Source organism: Dipodomys spectabilis, unplaced genomic scaffold (assembly GCF_019054845.1).
Source record: "Dipodomys spectabilis isolate Male_0828 unplaced genomic scaffold, ASM1905484v1 ptg000054l, whole genome shotgun sequence".
Classification (NCBI taxonomy): Eukaryota; Metazoa; Chordata; class Mammalia; order Rodentia; family Heteromyidae; genus Dipodomys; species Dipodomys spectabilis.
In genome coordinates, this window is record NW_024870731.1 from 41957576 (window position 1) to 41977500 (window position 19925).

The following is a 19925-nucleotide window of genomic DNA, read 5'->3' on the forward strand; positions in this document are numbered from 1 at the left end:
ACATTGTAAACACGTTCAGAAACTAAGTAAGGAACTGCAAACTGTTGTAACCACTAAGGAAGTCAGTATTGAGGCTCCTGCAAAGAACTAAAGCCAGCCTGCCCTGTGAGCCCACGAAGGGAGCAGAAGTCAGTATACAAGAGATGCACTTCTCTATCACACTTACAGCAGCTTTGTCCACAGTAGCCAAACTGTGCAATCAGCTGAGATGCCCAACAGGTAAGTGGATACAGAAAATTTGGTCCACGCATACCTCAAAATATTACCTAGCCATAAAGAAAATGAAACTATGCTATTTGCAGGAAAAGGGATGGAACTGGAGGTCATCGTGTTCAGTAAGATAGAATGGATGGTGCTCGCTCAACACGATGATCTCCAGTTCCGTCCACTCTGTTGTGGTGGTTTCAAGGAGGGGGATGGGGCGAGGGAGTGTGGTGGAGAGGGCAAAGTTGACCAGGCCACGCGATATGCACGTATAGAATTGCCACAGTGAAGTTCTCTTATGTAAGTAATATACGCTAACAAAAATGTTCGGAAAATAAACTCAACTGTTACCACACAGCCAAACTCCTAAAATGGTCTTCCTTCTCCAAATGTCCAAGATCCATCTGATTAAAAACACTGCCAACCCAAGCCAAAAGCTGTCCACCTCCCCACACAATTCCCAGCTCTGGGAAGGCAGCCCCTCCTGCTGAGCAGTGGGGGGGGGGGGGGGGGAATCATTCCTGGCCCACTGGGGACTCAGCCACCAGGGAGGGAAGAGTTTTAAAGGCTTGGGAGGGGCTGGGAAGATGGCTGTGGCTGAGTGCTTGCCTCACATGCATGAGGCCCTGGGTTCGATTTCTCAGCACCACATAAACAGAAAAGGCTGGAAATGGCACTGTGGCTCAAATGGTAAAGCGCTCGTCTTGAGCTGAAGAGCTGAATGAAAGATAGCTAGCGCCCAGGCCCAGAGCTCAAGCCCCATGACCGAAAAAATAAATAGATAAGTAAAAAATAAACAAATAAAGAGTTGGGAGGACCGAGCGGCCAACAGCCACTCTTCAACCCGCCACTAGGGGAGGGTCTCCTAGTGACTGTGGCTCACATGACAATGATCTGAAGACCGTGCCTATGCGTCCCGAAATCTCAGGCTGAACCCCACAAATATGCACAACTAATAACACGTGTTAATCAAACGCTGAACTGCAAGCGACAACGGGCAGAGGAAGAATGAGCAGAAAGGAAGACAAGGCAAGTTGACCGCCTCGAACAACTTAGAAGGCAAAGGGGAAGAGTCCAAAGACCGGAGGGAAGGCATGGCTCCGGTTCAAAGCTCGGAGGGAAGGAAGAGATGTGCATGCACCTCTTCTTCATCATGAAGAGAAGAACCAGCAGAGGAAGATGCAAAACTGTAGAAGAAACAACAGACCGACATTGAGTCCTGGAGGCCTCACCAGCCTTGGGTAGAGGGTCAGGCACCGGGAGCGGGGCTGCCGGTCAGATGGCCAGCGCCCCCCCCTCCCCCAAGGCCCATCCCCACTTCCCAGACCCAGGTCACAGTGCTCACCGAAGAGCCCCGGCCCTGCCAGAGCTCCAATTGTGAACCTGGCACAGCCGGTCCAGAAAACATGACATGGGTTTTAGGCCAGGCATGGTAACTATTTTCCATCCTTTTACCCACTGCTCAATACAGCGGCTATTTCACATTTTTAAACAAGGGCCCAAATCACTCCCTTGGGTAACTTTAAGCATTAGCAGGCAGGTCATTGCTCTTGAGCAGGAAAATAAAGCAAGGTTCTTTGTAGGGTCAGCCAACGGTGTATCAGTGGTTCATCAGAAAAACAAGCTTTAAAAGGGATAAACACAGAGCGAAGAATGTGGGGAGGGGAGAAAGCTGCTCACATTAAATCAAGATCTTAAAATTAATTGTCAATTGTGCAGTGACATCACTTGGTGGAAGAGGTGTCTATTTTCAGTGGGGAGAAACATCCAGAAATGCGTACTCCTAAGCGATCTCCTTTGGCTCTGAGAAGCATAGGCCTGCCCAACTGTGCTGTGGGCGGGGTAAACATCTCTGCTAAATTGCTGGGCTTCGCACCTCCAGCACAGGAATCCATTTTATTTAAACCAAATCACTGGCCTTGAAGAATTAACAGGCCACCATTGCCATGCAAAACAGAGATAAAATAAGAAATCGGGTGCATACCATAGGTGCAAACCTTTCTCAGTTCTCATTCACAACTGTAGGCCATGCAGGATGCAGGCCCTGGTTGTAGAGACCAATTTCTCCTCCCAGCCACTCCTCAATGGAGAGCAGCACACCCAAAAGTCCTTGCTCCACACCCAAAGAAACGCGGCTATGGCGGCAGCTCCTCAAGTCCCAGCACTCCACAAACCCGCTTGTCAGTGCAGACCTGGCGGTGACTCTCCGAGCTCATCTGACATCACGTGGGGTAGGGTGGCCACTCCGATGGGGTGAGGAGACCCGGGTAGGCCCGGCCTCTGTCATCCACTGTGGAGAGGCAAGTGAACACGCAGGAGGCTGATCTCGCGTGCACACAACCACTGCCAAAGACTTCCCACTGCTCTTAAACGGGCTCATAAGAAGCAGGACATAGGTGGCTCATGCTTATCATCCTAGCTACTCAAAAGGCTGAGAGCTGAGGATTGTGGTTCAAAGCCAGCCAGGGCAATTAACCACCAAAAAGCTGGAAACAGAGTTCAAATGGTTGAGTGCCAGATTGTGAAAATAAAATAAGGGGCAGTGCCCAGGTCCTGTGCTCAAGCCCCAGTACCTGCACCAAAGGAGAAGAAAAAAAAAAAAAAGAACATCTCATGTAGAGGGCAGAAAAAGGCCAGAAGAGTGTGGGCTTAGCCTGTCTGAGCCCTGGGTTTAATTCCCAGTACAGAAAAAATAGATACATGAAATCTAGGGTGTGGGTTCAAAGCCAAGCCAGACAGGAAAGTCCTTGAAACTCTCATCTCTAATTAACCACCAAAAAGCCAGAAGTGGTGCTATGTACTAGCCTTGAGCAAATGAAGCTCAAGGAACAGTGCCAGGCTCTGAGTTCAAGCACCAGCAGCAGCACAAAGAGAAAAAAAAGATAGTAATTGAAATTTTACAAAGTTCATTTGCTTAGCATTGCACAGCCCCGGGGCCAGCCAGACGCCCTGGGGGTGTGGTCAGGAGGGAACGTGTGGAAGGGATAATTTACTGTTTTCCACCTGCCTGGGCACTGGCAAGGTTGTTCACTAACTCACTACCTTTACACATGGCACACTGCACCAAAAACAGGGAGAGGAAGGGGGCGGGAGCCACGCCCTGCTCGGAGCAGGGAAAGGCAGCCTCAAAGCTCCAGCGTGGACGGGAAGGAGTTTTTCTCTGATCACTGACTATATTTCAGTTTGCATTCCTCTACAGACTTCGTTGGAAACAAAAGAAAAGGTGAAAAGGTAAGCATTTGGGAAAGTCATTAAATAGTAACAAATTGAAAGAACTTTAAGAATAGATTTTTCTATTTTATCAAGGATAAACATCCTTTCAATGAGCAGTAATCCATGTTGCTAATACTGAAACATAATTCCACATGCAAAGCCTGAGATTCAATCATTTATAGAATGCTGAAAGAAAAAAGAGATGTAAAAAGAAGGCAAGATAGCAAAGTGAACAGAAATAATTCCTCAGTCGGATGCAGTGGCTCACGCCTGTCATCCCAGCTACTCAGGAGGCGGAGATCTGAAGATCACAGTTCAAAACCAGCCCAGGCAAGAAAGACCGTGAGTCTCTTACCTCCAATAAACCACAAGAAAACCGCAAGTGAAGCTGTGGCTCAAGTGGTAGAGCGCTAGCCTTGAGCTGAAGAGCTGAGGGACAGCACCCAGGCCCAGAGTTCAAGCCCCATGACCAACCAAAAAAAAAAAAAAAAAGTGCATCAATGATTTAAGTTTTTGCTTGTTTTTGGTGGAATTAACACATGAGTTCTTTGTAAAACAGAAGGAGGAGGCAAGTTATTTTACTACAAGCTTACATTGCTGACTAAGGCTAAAACATAATTACCATGAGCTAAACATATAAATACCATTAAATACAAATTGTCATTGAATAAATATGAAACACAGAGATGAACAGATAAAGCCAGAGACGCTCCCTGCTAAGAACTGTGTACATTCACATACAAGCAGAGAGCTGAATCTGGATCTAATTTCTTCATGACAAAATTCTATTTTCTGCTGGATCTTTCCCCACCACCAAGCAGAAGGACCCCTTCTGGGGGGCCCTGAGCCTCGGTACAGGCCGGCTGGAGTGTCAGGCACCAGAGGAATAAAGGGCGGCGGAGATCGGGAAGGGAAGGAGGAAGGAAGGGGTAATGGACTCTCCCGTGCCAGCCAAGCGCAGGCTCTCTCAGAGAGATAAACAGCCAAGTAGAAGAGTCCTTCCAGGAGGGGTTTGAGAAACACTGGGCATGGAGCAAGGAGGGGGGGGGGAGGGAGGGAGGGAGGGAGGGAGGGGGGAGGGAGGGAGGGAGGCTTAATCACAGCCTCTCCCCACAGGCTGTAATTAGACGGCACCAGACTTTCCAGGGCTCACCTGGGCAAGTTGCAACCAAGCTCCTCCCATACTGTGTAAGTGTGTTTGGGCGTGCACGCCTGTGTGTGCGTTTGCGTGTGCACTCGTTCCCCCCCCCCCAAGTAGAATGGATTAGCGCAGCAAAGCAGTTGCAGATGTCGGGCCAGGAAACGCACCTTGGATGGGGAGCGTGTCACCCGACTCGCTGGGGGCTGGGTGGAGGACCGGCCGGGTGTGCCACGCTGGTGTGCCACGCTGGTGTGCGCGGGGCACTCTGCTCGTGGCCTGTTCACCTCCACTGTACCCAATAGTGAAGTTTCCTCACTGCCTCTGAGTTCTCAGACAAAGAACCGTGAAACCAGGTCCTCATCCGGGCAGAATGCGGGGTGCCCGCACCCCGCTAGCTGTCAGGCTCCAGGAGACCAGGGTGCACTGGCACGGCCTGCGGTGTGTCGAGACCATGACGGGTTCTAAGCCTGAGCCCCTGGGGCCGCCTGCCTGCAGGTTCGGGTGAATCACCGCACGCAGTTGCTTCTGACTTTCTCCCTGCACAAACCACACCAGTAAACTAAAAAGACAGAACTCTTCTACCAGATGACACGCTCACGGCCCCCACGCCGTCATGAAAGCGTCGCTGAGAGGCGGGCAGCCACAGCCCTGCCAGGCGCTCAGCACCAGGTGGCGATCCAAAGTCAGCCATCTTGAGCAGAGGCCCTGGTCTAACCTGCTCTCTGGGAAATGGCATCTGCCAGGTCACCGCCTCTTCCTCCTCCTCCCCAAAACCAAGTCTCAGAGCTACAGCTCTCATGGCGCCTCCTCCGCGGACATCACAGGGGCCCCGGCTGGCACTTGGACCAAGTGCAGCCAGGGTGGCAGAGGGGGAGGCCTGCTTAGGCTGTGGGCTGTCACCCAGGAGCAGAGTGAGTGCCCGGGCCGGGCCCGAATGCCCATAAACTAATAGTCCATGAAGCAGGTGAAACATCCGGCAAATTTGGATGAGGAACCAAAAACAAAATTTTTTTTCCGAGATTCTCTGGTCACATCCACTGTGTTCTAACCTCTGTCCCATCTGCAATAACCCTGCTGAATGAACCCGAGCACCGAGACACGCGGGCCTGTTTCCTTGGCAAAAACAAGGCCCAGGTATTAGATGCTGTCTGAGGCCCCGGATAGGTCTGCGATCATTAGATAATTAGAGAATACAAGACAGCCTATAATTAAGTGCTAATTATACAGTAGCACCTACAGCTGCCATGGAAGCGCTTGAGCGGGCAGGGTATTGAGTATGGCGGCAACAACCCTTCAGACTGCAGTGAGCATTAACACCAGCACAGGCTGCCACTTCCCTGTGGTTTGTGGGGGCCACTACTAGCTCCCAGAAACCAGCCAGACATGGATTCCTGTATACCACACCTATCTTCTCTCAGTCTATGGGTCTCCCTCGCCTACTCATTGTGGCTTTTTCTTTATTCTCTTTCCTAGACTGTTTCCATGAGCACGGTGATGCTGCCTGTAACCCCAGCACTGGGGAGGGTGAAGCGGGAGGACCAAGTGCAAAGTCAACCTGGGATACACTAAGACTACATATCAAAAAGTAACAAGCATCACTCCATTCAGCAGGAATGGAGAAAAACCACAGTGAAAACAGGTAGGAACCAGCGTGCAGTCACAGAAAAGGGTTTTCTCCTCGGCCATTTGCCATGGCCAGAGCTGGGAGCCCGGCTCACAGGTACAGCCTCTGCCTAACATTTCCATCCATGAAATATCTTGGGTTTCACCTCAGCACTGTGCAGGCGCACGCACACACAGGGGAAAACCGTAGCGTGGATTCTAAAGTAAGATCCAAGCTGGGCTCCAGGGGCTCCCGCCTGTAATCACAGCCACTCAGGAGGCTGAGGTCCGAAGATGCTGGTTCAAAGCCAACCTTGGGCAGGAAAGTTCTAGTTAATCTCCAATTAACCTGCAAAGAGCCAGAACTGGAGCTGTGGCTCAAGCGGTAGAGTACCAGCCTTGAGTGAAAAGAGCTAGGGGACAGTGCTCAGGGCCTAAGGTAAAGACCTAGTACCGGCACAATAAATAAATAGATAGAGAGGTAGATATCTATTATTCTGTGGAAAGCAGAGTGGGCCCCTTTCAAACTAGGAAGAGGATTAGAGACAAGCTACCCTGAAAACCAAAACAACCAATGACATCTTCCTGTTTAAAACTGAGAGGTCGGATTACCGATTCCCTCCAGTTTGTTAGAGGGCTGGCGCTGGCCTGTGCTCCAAGCCAGGTCTGTGTCCCTAGCAGCCTAATGTTCCATTTACTAAACAGCCACCCAGGGAGGCGGGGAAGGAGAGGTTCAAACGCACACTCTGAACACGCTGGATTTAAAGAGCACCACTGTTCCAACCCCACGCATAACTTTATGTCCCCATCTTCCAAACGCGCAGGCGGGCCCGGTGTGTACCCAGAGAAAACCACCAGGACGTAAACAGCTCACTCAAGTCCTGCTGTGCTCTCCCTCGTTTCCTGTGTGTTTATCTTGGTGTTAAAATAACATTAACCTTCATAATAAAGGAAAACAGGAGCAGATGTTTAAAGCCAAACATCCCACCGGTATCTAACTCAACTTCCCAAATCAGAGTTTCTTCCTTCCCCATATCCAGCTCAGAAGAGCAGTGTGTGTATGTGTGTAGTTATGTGTGTGTGTCCATGCAACACACAACCCAGCCATAAACCAACCTGGACGAGCTTTTGGCAAGCTCTCCCAACTAACTGGAGGCTTACAAATTTAATCTGGTATCCATTTCCTACCCACCCTCTCGTTCCTCTCTACACCAACCACTATATTATTTTGTTTTTAAAATATCTTATTCCCTGTTGGTGAAGAGAATACAACAGAAATGGCCTTAAAATAAGTTTCTACCTCTTGTTGGCAGGGGAGAGAGACTTGAAGTAAAGAAAAATTAACAGTACATAATTTCACCAGAAACCAGTCGAGTCCTTCGACTCCGCTGCCTTCCAAAGAAACCTGCCTCAGAAATCATGAGTTCAAAAACCAAGTTGGTATTTTAACTCAACGTGACAGATGTAGAGAACAATTAAGCCAACTAGCTAGCTCTCTGGGACTAAATAAAAGGATGTGCTTTCCAGAAAGCTTTAAACAAGAGATCTGTACCCATAAAAAAAATTTTATGTTTCACAAGTTTTGTTGGATTTTTGTTTTTTCTTTCTTACAGGGAAAAAAAAACGGAGTCAGTTTCAACTGGCTAAGACACAGACATGGAATTTTTACATGAAAATCCCGAGTGCGCCGGGGAACGGGGCCCTTCCAGGCTGTGCCACCGTGTGCTTCTTCCAGGAGAAGTCTGCTCAGCTGGCACCACGAGAACATGGACGCCGGCCTACCCAGAGACACAGCCCCTGACCGCCTCTTCCTGCCAGGCCCGGGCTCGGCACCACGGGCCGGGCCATTACCCCGTTCCCAAATCGCACGTAGATGGGGTTCCCACAGAGCAGGGAAGACTCAGCTTGAGGCACCACGGGGCGGGGGGGGGGGGGGGGGGGGTGCGTCCTCCGCGGGAGCCCGCCCCAGCTGGCCGGGGTGGGGGGTTTGAGTTCGGGGCTTTTTGTGTTGACTCTGTTTCTGGAAGGGGCGTTGTGTAACCGCTTCACAAGGGGCCCCTCCACTGTCACAACTCACCCGGCCCGCGCTGCACAGGAAGTGGGAAGGCAGACAAAGAGGCGGCCTGTGCTGGGGGACACGGCCCTCCCGGGCCTCCAAAGCCGACAGGAAAGCCCTTCATTGTTCGGGACAATCACCGCCGAACACAAGAACTCACTGTAACTTTCCTGCTCCTGGCAACACAGCCCCCCACACACACCCCGACTGCTGGAATGAACACACACACACACACCAACATTGTACCTAAGTATCACAGCCTCTCCCCTGTCCCCCACCCACCCCCTCAAAACCACCCAACTTTTGATTTCAGCCCTAGAAAGTTCCTCGCCTAAAGAAAAATGCCAACAGAAATCAAAGAGAAAGCAAAGCCCAAGAGTTCAGAGTCAGTGGTGTGAGGAGCACAAAGCAAACTTTGAACACCCTCCCTGCGGCCCGCCAGTCCTGGCCCTGGACACCCCCCAGGCAAGAACCAGGTCTGCACGGAACCAGGCAGCCCCCCCCCACTCTACAGACCCACCCACGAACAACACCAAACACTCAGAAGGCAACCCAACCGCGAAAAAGGAGTTTGTTACAAAAGCAGAAGGGCAGAAATTTCTAGAATGTCTACCTTCGTAGCACAGAGTGCCGATATTGTTGTTCATCTTGTCCAAGTACTGGTAGTTCAACAGGTCCATCTTCATAAATAGCATTTATTGGGCTCGCAAAGAAAACCAGCTCTTTGCTTGTGTCCCCAAAACAAAAGTTTCTAAATTCAAATGGTTGCTGAGTAGCTCCGGGCTCTCCTTCTCTTCAACTTCACACAGAGCGAGGTCCGGCCTCAGCTGAGCAGAACAGAGCGCGTACAAGTGCAAGGAAAAGAAAAAGGAAATGCACGCACACACACACAAATCGGACTCAGAGAAAGCCCTTCAAGGGCTTCTTGGTAGACGTATGTATTGTATCCTCGGTTGAGCATTAAAAAAGAGTTTCAGAAGTCTTTACGAGTCTGTCTTGGAGATGAAAACGTTAAAAAATAAAAAAGGGGTGAAAAAAGAAAAACACGAAGCACATTTCCTAAGACAAAGCGACATTCTCTGCTGTGCTCGCCGCTCCGCGCGCAGCCCGCTGCAAGTTCACTATGCCTGGTATGCCGCCTATGTAAGCCAGCGGCCTCGGGGAGGGGGCTGAGCATGCTCACTGGGGCCGGACGCTCCGGCTGGGCCGGCACAGGACCCGGCTGCAGGGGGAGGGAAAGGGGCAGGAGGGGGAGGGGGAGGGGTGGCTCTTGACAGGAAGCAGCCTGGCCTAGGAGGAGAAAGAAAGCCCAGCAAGTTTCTTTTTCAAGAACTGAGCAGGGGGAAAAAAAAAATCCATGGTGAAAACAAACTTGCCTGGAATCCAACTTGTGTAACTCTCCGCGGCGCAGGGAAGCCCCGCGTTTTTGTGTCTCTCCTTCCCGAGAAGCCTTTGTTTCTTTCCAAGAGGCTGTCAGTGTTACACAGCTTCTCTCCGGACCCCCGATGCTCAAGGCAGGGGTGATGGCACCTTTTCTACAGCAGAGGAAACTGAGGCTCAGAGGGGCGAAATGACGGACTACTCCAGTCCCCCAAAAAGATGCCAGAACTATTTTTAAAGGGTACCTTTTCCCTCTAATAGAACCAGGCAGTGGACCATGCCTGTGCTACTCAGGAGATGACCTGAGATCTGAGATGGCGGTTCAGAGCTAGCCTGGGCAGGAAAACTCCATGCCACTCTTTCCTCCCATAAATAACAAAAAGCCAAACGAGCAGCTGTGATCACGTGGTAGAGTGCTAACACTGAAAGAGAAGAAGAAAAAATAAAGAGGGAGGGAAATGAGGGAGGGAGGAAGAATGCAAGGATTGACAACCGTGGCTCAAGTGGTAGAGCGTCAGCCTTGAGCAAAGACAGTACCCTGACCCTGAGTTCAAGCCCCAGTACGGCGGGGGGGGGGGGGGGGGGGGGGGGGGCAATCAGAAAAGAAAGCATAGTTTTTCTCTGCAAATCTCAACCAACTTTTAGCACCATGAACAGACTAATTCTGTCACCATAACACATACTAGTTTTGGAGCTGGGAAGGTGGCTCCGTGGTAGAGCGCTTACCTTGAATGCATGAGGCCCTGGGTTCAATTCCTCAGCACCACATAAGCAAAAAGAAAAAAGCCGGAAGTGGCGCTGTGGCTCAAGTGGTAGAGTGCTAGCCTTGAGCTGAAGAGCTGAGGGACAGCGCCCAGGCCCAGAGTTCAGGCCCACGACTAGACCCAAAAAGACATACTAGTTTCTATACTGATGTTATTATATGCAATTTTTTTTTTGGGGGGGGGGGGTTGGCTGTGGGGCTTGAACTCTGGGCCTGGGCGCTGTCCCTGAACTCTTCAGCTCAAGGCGAGCGCTCTACCACTTAAGGCACAGCGCCACTTCTGGGTTATTGGAGATAAGAGTCTCACAGACTTTCCTGCCAGGGCTAGCTTTGAACTGCACTCCTCAGATCTCAGCTAGGATTACAGGCTGGATCCACCGGTGTCCGGCTGTCTATGCCAAGGGGTTTGCTGGACTATGGACCAAAATCTGAAATCAGCAGGCACCCTTTGAAAAATTTCACAGGTTACCCCTGGGGTAAAGCTGCTCCACAGCCCAGCTGAGGTCTGCTGACACCCGTGTCCTGCGCCTGCGCCTGCCCCTGGGGTTGGAGGGGAAGAACAGAGACCTCACAGGCCTAGGTGGTCACGAGAGCACAGCGGGGGCGGGGGGAGGTTAGAAGGAGCCTCGGACCCCAGGTGAGGCCAGCGCCCCCCCCCCCCCCGCAGCAGATCTCCAGCGTCTCCCACAGCCACCACACAGGGCCAAGCGGCCGCAGCTGCATTTCTGGGTGCTCTCACACAATCCCCATGCTGAGGTTGCTGAGGTGGCTCCTCAAGCAGGCTGAGAGGCGCGAGCTCTGCGGAGTCTTCTTCTGTGAGGACGGACTGAAGCGTGCGATGTGGAGGACCTAGCCAGCAGGTTCCCATTTGAATTCGGTGACTCTGGGCTCCAGGGGTCACCGTTAGTGGGGACATGACCGGCCCCAGCCAGGCCTGCACCACTGCGGGTTACCGCAAAGGTGGACGCAGTCCATGGAGGGGCCCCCACACTGGGATGCCTCCATAAGCAGTCACTAGGAGACAGGAAGACCCAGCTTGGAGGCCAGCAGGAGACCCTGTCTGAAAAGCGATAGTAGGCCCAGGGCTGGCAGAGGCTCACCGTGGGAGAGCACCGGCCTGGCAAGCAATGCAATAAACAGTGCTGCTCGAGTGTGGGAGATGGGGGGCACCCTGGCCAGAACTAGTTCCCAGCATACAGGCATGAAGAATGAACGTTTCTAACTACTTAAACCAGCTAATTTTATGCCTATTAAATATTCATCGTAAGCCAGAGATTAGTGCCCTGTACCTATCGTTTTACCTACTTAGGAGGTGGAGACCCAGAGATCACAGCCAGAAACTAGCCTGGGCAGAAAAGTCCATGAGACTCCACCTCCAATTAACCAGTGAAAGGCTGGTTTGGAGGGGTGGCTCAAGCGGCAGAGCACCCGCTAAGCAAGCAAGCCAAGCCAGCATACCAAGTCCTGAGGTCAAAGGCTAGGAACAGTAAAGGAATTATGATTTTAAAAATTGAGGCTGACATTATTTTCTACTTCTATAGTTACTGTATTTTACTGTATTTTATTCATAAACAACCCTGATCTGAAAATAGGAAATCCAAAATTCTCCAAAACCCTAAACTTGGGTTTTTCCACTCAAGAGTTGGCATTCTACCACTTGAGCCACAACTCTACTTCCCCAAAGCGTCAACTCCTCACTGCCCACAAGATGCCACCACTGGAATATTCCACTCTATGAACCTCTGCTACATCCAAAATTAAACGGTAACACGTCCCTTTCGGCAATGTGTGCAGATACGTGTGACACGCTAGAGTGCCACGGTTACACACGGGCTCAGCCCCAAGGTATCTCACTACATAACACCCCACACAGACACACTGCCAGCTCCCAGGTTCCGTCTAGAGTCACTCAGAACAGGCTCACGCCTGTAACCCTACATGCTCAGGAGGCTGAAGTCTGAGGTTCAATGTTTAAAGCCAGCCCAGACAGACAAATCTGACAAGATTCTTACCTCCAATTCACCAGCAAAAAGCTGGAAGTGGAAAGTGTAGCTCAAGTGGTAGAGTGCCAGCCTTGAGTGGGGGGAAAAAGAGCGAGAGGCCAAGACTTGCACGTGAGCATGCACAAGCATGCATGCATGCATACACACGCACACACACACAGAGTAAGGGAAAGTCACAGAGGAGCCTACTGAATAGTCTGAAAACATCATCGTATGCTTTGCTCATCTACTAGCAACAACATCAAGTAGTGAGGCAGAACACGGAAGAGACGCACACGTACGTGGGCGGGTGAGGGGCAAGGAAAAGAGGCGTGGGGCAGGATGAGCGTGGGCCCCGGACAGCGCACGCTGGCCCCGGACAGTGCACGCTGGCCCCGGGAGCCTGGCCCCGGACAGCGCACGCTGGCCCCGGGAGCCTGGCCACGGACAGCGCACGCTGGCCCCGGGAGCCCGGCCCCGGACAGCGCACGCTGGCCCCGGGAGCCCGGCCCCGGACAGCGCACGCTGGCCCCGGGAGCCCGGCCACGGACAGCGCACGCTGGCCCCGGGAGCCCGGCCACGGACAGCGCACGCTGGCCCCGGGAGCCCGGCCCCGGACAGCGCACGCTGGCCCCGGGAGCCTGGCCACAGACAGCGCACGCTGGCCCCGGGAGCCTGGCCACGGACAGTGCACGCTGGCCCAGGACAGCACACACTGGCCCCGGGAGCCCGGCCACGGACAGTGCACGCTGCCCCCGGGAGCCTGGCCCCGGACAGCACACGCTGGCCCCGGGAGCCCGGCCACGGACAGCGCACACTGGCCCCGGGAGCCCGGCCACGGACAGTGCACGCTGTCCCCGGGAGCCCGGCCACGGACAGCGCACACTGGCCCCGGGAGCCCGGACACGGACAGCACACACTGGCCCCGGGAGCCCGGCCACGGACAGCGCACACTGGCCCCGGGAGCCCGGCCCTGGTTCCATCCTTTACTAATAGAAAAAAGAAAAACTGGAAAAAACCACTTGATCTAAGTATTTTTTTTTTTAATGAGCAAAAGAATATGAGAAAGAAACAAAGAGTTAATGTGTTCTTGAGAAACCACTCAGCCTCATTCGTTAATTGAAGAAATACAAATTTTAGAAATTAAGTGATGTTTCCTTTGGCCAAAATAACAAAAAGGGTTTTTTCAGTCCTATTTATTACTTTGTGAGGCAAGATGCCACTGGAATTGTCCCGTGCCAGTCCCAGGGGGACACCCAGAGGACCCAGGACCCATACAGTTGTGGGCACTGCGCCCCGTACCCACGCCAGCTCAGCCTCTGCTTCTATCCAGTAAGCCCCACTCAAGGTGCTGCCGAACTCATGTTTGCATGCTGCCCTCCACGCCTCATGTTTCTTTTCCTCTTTGACCTGGTCTGGCCAGGTGGAGGCCAGCTGGCCTCCAATCCCTAGCCTTCCCGTTCCTGGAGCCTCTGCCTCCCAAGGAACTCACACGGAGCACGGCTCGCCTCTCTTTTTGTTTTTGTTTTTGGTCAGTCATGGGGCTTGAACTCTGGGCTTGGGCACTGTCCCTCAGCTCTTCAGCTCAAAGCTGGCGCTCTACCACTTAAGCCACAGTGCCACTTCCGGTTTTCTGGTGGTTTATTGGAGATTAGAGTCTCACGGATTTTCCCGCCCAGGCTGGCTTTGAACCTCAATCCCCAGATAGATCTCAGCCTCCTAAGTAGCTCGGATTACAGGCGTGAGCCACCAGCGCCCAGCTTTGTCTCTCTTTTTCTTGTGGGCTTTTCTGCAGCGCTGGGAATAGGAGCCAGGCTGGCACAGGGAGGGTGAGCACTAGGTCTCGGTACAGGCCCCTCCACAGTCATTACAGCCGCAGCTCAGCATCTTGTGGCTGAAAGATGGCTGAGGTGAAGGCAGCCGGCAACCTGGGGTAATTACTGAACTGAGCTGTTCTATTTCCAGCATGCAGAGAGAAGTCTGCCAATTTAGATCACCAAAGACAAGATGCTCACATTAAAGCCAAACGATAGAAATCACCCTCCGACATTAAAAAAATAAATCGCCCGCCTTAGCTGAGCACTTGGTACAGGGTGAGAGGGCTTCATCAACGTCGGGCCTGACCATCTCCGGAAGACACTGGAAACATTCATAGCCCCAGCGAATGCTGCTTTGCCCACCAGGTCTTCTCTTGACAGGATTTTTTTTTTTTTTTTTGGGTCCGGTAGTGGGGTCTGAACTCTGGGCCTGGGCACTGTCCCTCAGCTCTTCAGCTCAAGGCTAGTGCTCTACCACTTGAGCCACAGCGCCACTTCCGGCTTTTTTCTTTTTGCTTATGTGGTGCTGAGGAATCGAACCCAGGGCCTCGAGCATGCAAGGCAAGCGCTCTACCACTGAGCCACCTTCCCAGCCCTCTTGACAGGATTTTAAGCAAGCTGGATTAAAAGTGGAGGTGTTTTTCTTTTCTCTCATTAGATGTTCAATTAAAAAACACTTCTCACAACTGCTATCTAAATAAAAATCTAAACATTTCTTAGCAGGGGAAGAAAATAGGCCTGACGGTAGGTTGATGAAGGTGCAAGGCTCTGGGTTTACAGCCCGCGGGGTCCCGGTGCTTTCACCATGGATGATACCTGTAAGGCCTGCAATGGCAAAACACACTCACCTTAGGCCTAATTACCTGCAGCCCCCAGGTGCAGCATGGGGGGGGGGGGGGGGGAGGCGAGAGCCCAGGGTGGAATCCCCAGGCTCTGAGAAGGCCAGGAGCACTGCGCCACCACCAGCTCCAGCTCCAGTCCAAGGAAAGAGTGCTAAGTTAAAACCCTGGATCGACAGCGTTAAAGAAGACTTAAGAAAGAACACACACCCTCTTCTTTAAACATTGTTTAGAAGACAAGTTCCTTCAGACCCGGTTGAAATCCCAGGAAGCGGGAGCATGCGGCAGGGTGATCAGTCACCACGGGAGACCCTTCGCTAGTCCCCACCAGACCCCGCAGCCGGCTCTGTGCGGAGGAGCGCTTCCACAAGTTGGCTGCGCAACTGAAGAAACCAAAACAAACTTCAAGTGACTCACGCGTGAGTGACGGGAACCGAGCGTCTATTACATGCCACCCTCTCCCAAGGACAGGACTCCTAAGTAAGCATGAAACATTACTTCTCCAGCATGGAGTTGCTCAAAGACCATTTCAAAACACATTATTTTGCCAATTTGTTCACAAAAGCAAGCGTCATTAGGCTAGGACTTGGATTTCATTACTGACAAAATTACTTAGAAAACTTCTAGCAACACAGCACTAGGTCATTCTCTGTAATGCAGGGCAAGTTTAGCACAAGTTTATACGTGTTTTTAAAACTTAAAATGGTTCTTCCAACCAAAGATTTCAACTTTCAATACAACACCACCCTCTAGGGGTAGAATTAAAATTGCACAGACAAGTTTTAAAAAGTACACAGAAAACCACAGCACTCACTCACCTGGGCAAGTCGTGCTCTACAAACACATAGAAGGGGCCGGGCACCAATGCTCCACACCTGTAATCCTAGCTACTCAGGAGGCTGAGATGTGAAGATCATGGTTTGAAGCCAGCCTGGGAGAAAAGGCTGAGACACTTATCTCCAATAAAAGCTGGAAGTGACCGGGAGCCACCCCAGGCAGGAAAGTCTATGAGACTCTCATTTCCAAGTAATCACAGAGAAAGAAAAAAAAAAGTAAGTAGCCCTGTGGCTCAAGCAGTAGAGCCTTGAGCTAAGCTAAAGGAGCTCAGGAGGGACTGGGAAGGTGGCTCAGTGGTAGAGCGTTTGTCTTGCATGCATGAGGCCCTCAGTTCGATTCCTCAGCACCACATAAGCAGAAAAAGCCGGAAGTGGGGCTGAGGCTCAAGTGGTAGAGTGCTAGCCTACAGCTGAAGAGCTAAGGGACAGCGCCCAGGCCCAGAGTTCAGGCCCCAAGACAGACAAAAACAAAAGCAAAAAAAGAAAGAAAAGGAGCTCAGAGACAGTGCCCAGTCCCAGAGTTCAAGACCCAGGGAGGAAAAAATCATAGAAAAGGTCTTAACGTTTCAAAAATTAAAATATATCATCAAACCAATTCAGCTAGTATCAAATGACTTAGAAATCTGTTCTAAGATAACTTAAGGTATAAATAATATTTCAAAGTCCAGATTAGAAATGGTGCTTGAAATAAATCTGTGCTGGGGTAGGGGGTTAATTACATTATCATGCCCAAGAAAATAGAAATCTCACCTACAACGCAAACATTTGAGTTTTTTATTTTTTTTCCAATTATGGGTCTTGAACTCTGGGCCTGGACACTGTCCCTAAGCTCTTCAGCTCAAGGCTAGCTAGTGCTCTACCACTTGAGTCACAGCACCACTTTCAGTTTTCTGGTGGTTTATTGGAGATAAGAGTCTCAAGAGACTGGGAAGGTGGCTCAGCGGTAGAGCACTTGCCTTGCATGCATGAGGCCCTCAGTTCAGTTCCTCAGCACCACATAAGCAGAAAAATCCAGAAGTGGTGCTGTGGCTCAAGTGGTAGAGTACTAGCCTTGCGGCTGAAGAGCTCAGGGACAGCACCCAGGCCGAGTTCACGCCCCATGACCAACCAAGAAAAAAAGAGTCTCATGGACATTCCTCCCCAGGCTGACTTTGAACCGTGATCCTCAGATCTCAGCCTCTTGAGTAGCTAGCATGACAGACATGAGCCATCGGTACCTGGCTAACATTTGAGTTTTACAGCCATTATTTTACAAGCTTGGTCATGCAAGTGCTTCCTTTATACTAGATTTCTTTAGCTACTCGAGGGTGGTCCCGGCGGCAGAGCACTTGGGTTCCTTCACTGTACACCACGAGCCTGCGTCCACGCTTGACGCAGACCACACCCCCCTCATTCCACTGTGGGCGCACCCCTGGGAACGAGGCTGCGGGGGGCAGAGCCGCCGGGGCAGGATCTGCTCGAGTGTCTGTTGCACACGCACCTCACAGCGGTCAGCACGACCCGTTTTCCAAGGCAGGTGCATCGATCCCTGCCCTCAGCAGAGCGCATGAGATTCCCACTTGCTCCAGGGCCCGGTCAACACTTTTCCAACTTTTCAACCCTGCTAATTCCAAGAGGTTCACTCTGTACTTCTCTCACCCGGAATAAAATCTGTCCATACTGGTATCTGTGTAGGAAACAGACTCCCCACACAGAACCGGGGGCCAAGAGCCCAATACATGTCATGCCCCCTGGTGGTTTCTCACTGAGGTGCACGGAAGCCGGTGACACTGAACACCCCCAGTGTCACGGGAGCCCTCTGCCCTGATGGACACCAAAGCAGGAACCACGTGACTGCCAAGAACCCGGGACACGCAAAGCACTGCTAGGATTTTCCCCTTAGACAAAGGGTCACCAGATGACAGAGAGCTTGCTTTCCTGCAAAAACCACTTGCCTGGAAGCCGCAGGGGTGAGGGTTTGAGACCAGAGGCTGAGATTTCCCAGGAGAGCCAGGGCCTTGCTTTCAACTGAAAATGCAAGTCTGTGGTGAGTGCCCATTTGCAGTGAGTAAATTTCACATTGTCAGTTTTGCAAAGCACAACCAAACAGAGCTAGGCATGAAAAAAATAAATCAGACCAGTTTTTAAGAACATTCATTCACACAGCAGAAAGAAGGGCTAGCCAGCACCTGTGAGAACAATGTCACTGAATTTCTAAGCCAATCCATCCTTGTGGCCTGCAGGACTGAACACAAAGTATACTGGAAGGCTATCCCGACCGAACCCCAGGGGGAGAGGGGGAGGGGGCAGGGGGGGCAGGAGGGACGGAGTTTCTCTTAACCTTCAAGACAATAGCATTCGGGGATATAAGGCAGAGTTAAATGCCTTTGTTGCAAATAATTAAATAATAAATAGCCAACACAGCCCAAGTTGTCACTGTACAGACAGCGCTGTTCCCAAGGACAGACTTGTAGTGTGACCTCCCTGGCCCAGCCTTACTGACAGTCCTTCCAATGTTTTGGTTTTGTCAGTCATGGGTCTTGAACTTTGGGCCTGGGTGCTATCCCTCAGCTCTTCGGCTCAAGGCGAACACTCTACCACTTGAACCACAGTGCCACTTCTGGTTTTCTGGTGGTTTGTTGGAGATAAGAATCTCATAGATGTGGGGCTGGGAAGGTGGCTCAGTGGTAGAGCGTTTGCCTTGCATCCTCAGCACCACATAAGCAGAAAAAGCTGGAAGTGGCGCTGTGGCTCAAGTGGTAGAGCGCTAGCCTTGAGCTGAAGAGCTGAGGGACAGCGCCCAGGCCCAGAGTTCAAGCCCCACAACCGACCAAAAAAAAAAGAATCTCATAGACGTTCCTGACCGGGCTGGGTTTGAACTGGGATCCTCAGATCTCAGCCTCCGGAGTAGCTAGGGTGACAGGCGTGAGCCACCTGTGCCCGGCTACTTTCTGCTCTCTTTCCCGTGCTTCATGCTTGAGGACATGAACAGCACAGGGCTCCCAGAAATCCACCCACCAAAAGGGCAACTTTCAAACTTCACCTTGCACCAAAGCCAGGCATATGAAACCCCCTCCCCCGCCCCCCGTCTCTGTCAGCTGGAGGGGGGGGGGGAAGAAAGAGAGAGATCTGCAGTGACCCTGCGCATGCGGCATGCGGCAAGCGGAGCTCAGAACTGAACCCAGGAAACAGCACTGTGCTGCCATCATACACTCGGGCACTGAGCGGCTCTGCACTCTGGTCTCCCTGTCCTCCCCCACGCGTGTTTTTCCCCGGGGATGGACTGGGGGCACCGTGCTCCAACCTCAGGCCCAGCTCTCCGCTTCTCTCTGCTGCTTCTCCATGCTCCGCCTGACCTTGCAGGCCAGGCTGGGTGCCGCAGGCCCTCGGGGAAGGGAGCCAGGGGCCCCTGACACGCGACAGCCCGTGCCAGGGGAGGGGCGGAGGGGCTTCTCCAGGGGGGCCAGCAGTGACATTCTAGCAGCTTCTCTAGCTGCTCCTAGGGCCACCCCGCAGGAAGGGCCCCATCACACTCCCCCCCCCCCCCCCCGCCCCGTGCATGGGCTGTGCCACCCGACAGAGCTCGGGGCACCCGGAAAGGGGGCAACAAATACAGACGGCAAGAACCAAAGGGAGAGGCTCCCTGACCAGGACTGGAAAGCCGGGGACAGGCCCGGGAGATGGGGGGGCAGGTGGAGGGCAGCCCGGGATGCAGAAGGAGATGCTGCTGCCATGCCAGGGGCAGAATTTCTCCCCTGCGCTTCCCAGCGCCCGCAGAGCCACTGCGAGTCCCACAGTGAGTCCCGGGGTCCCTAACACAGGCCAGGGCAGAGCTGGCCGGCAGGTGCGGCCTCCAACGGGCGAGGTCCTCAGAAGCTGCTGACCAGGCCGCCCAGCCCCGGCCTCAGGAGAAGAGGCTGACAGCATGCCCCTCACCAGTGCTCCCCTCCCAGCTGTCACACCCCTGATGCATTCACGCCCAGTGGCTGAGGCCGGCCCGTGTCCCTCCCCTGTCCCCCTGCTCATGTGGGGGTGATCAGGCAGCTCAGCTCTGGGAGGGGGGCGGTGGGCGAGCTCCTCTCTCAGCACCACACCACCGCGGGCAGGGCGGGT

The 19925-nt window shown here is 52.5% G+C and overlaps 1 protein-coding gene across 2 annotated transcripts in view; it reads right to left on the bottom strand.

Annotated features, from left to right (window-relative positions):
• Vgll4 (vestigial like family member 4) overlaps positions 1-19925 on the bottom strand; it is an 88765-nt gene that overhangs the window by 35579 nt on the left and 33261 nt on the right. The window contains exon 1 of one of the 2 annotated variants that reach the window (XM_042679888.1): positions 8830-9402. The exons of the other annotated variant lie outside the window; for it this stretch is intronic. Within the exon in view, the coding sequence (XP_042535822.1) occupies positions 8830-8911 (82 nt within the window). The 5' untranslated portion in view covers positions 8912-9402. Of the gene's footprint in view, positions 1-8829; positions 9403-19925 lie in introns of those variants that run through there. 2 annotated transcript variants of the gene reach the window in all.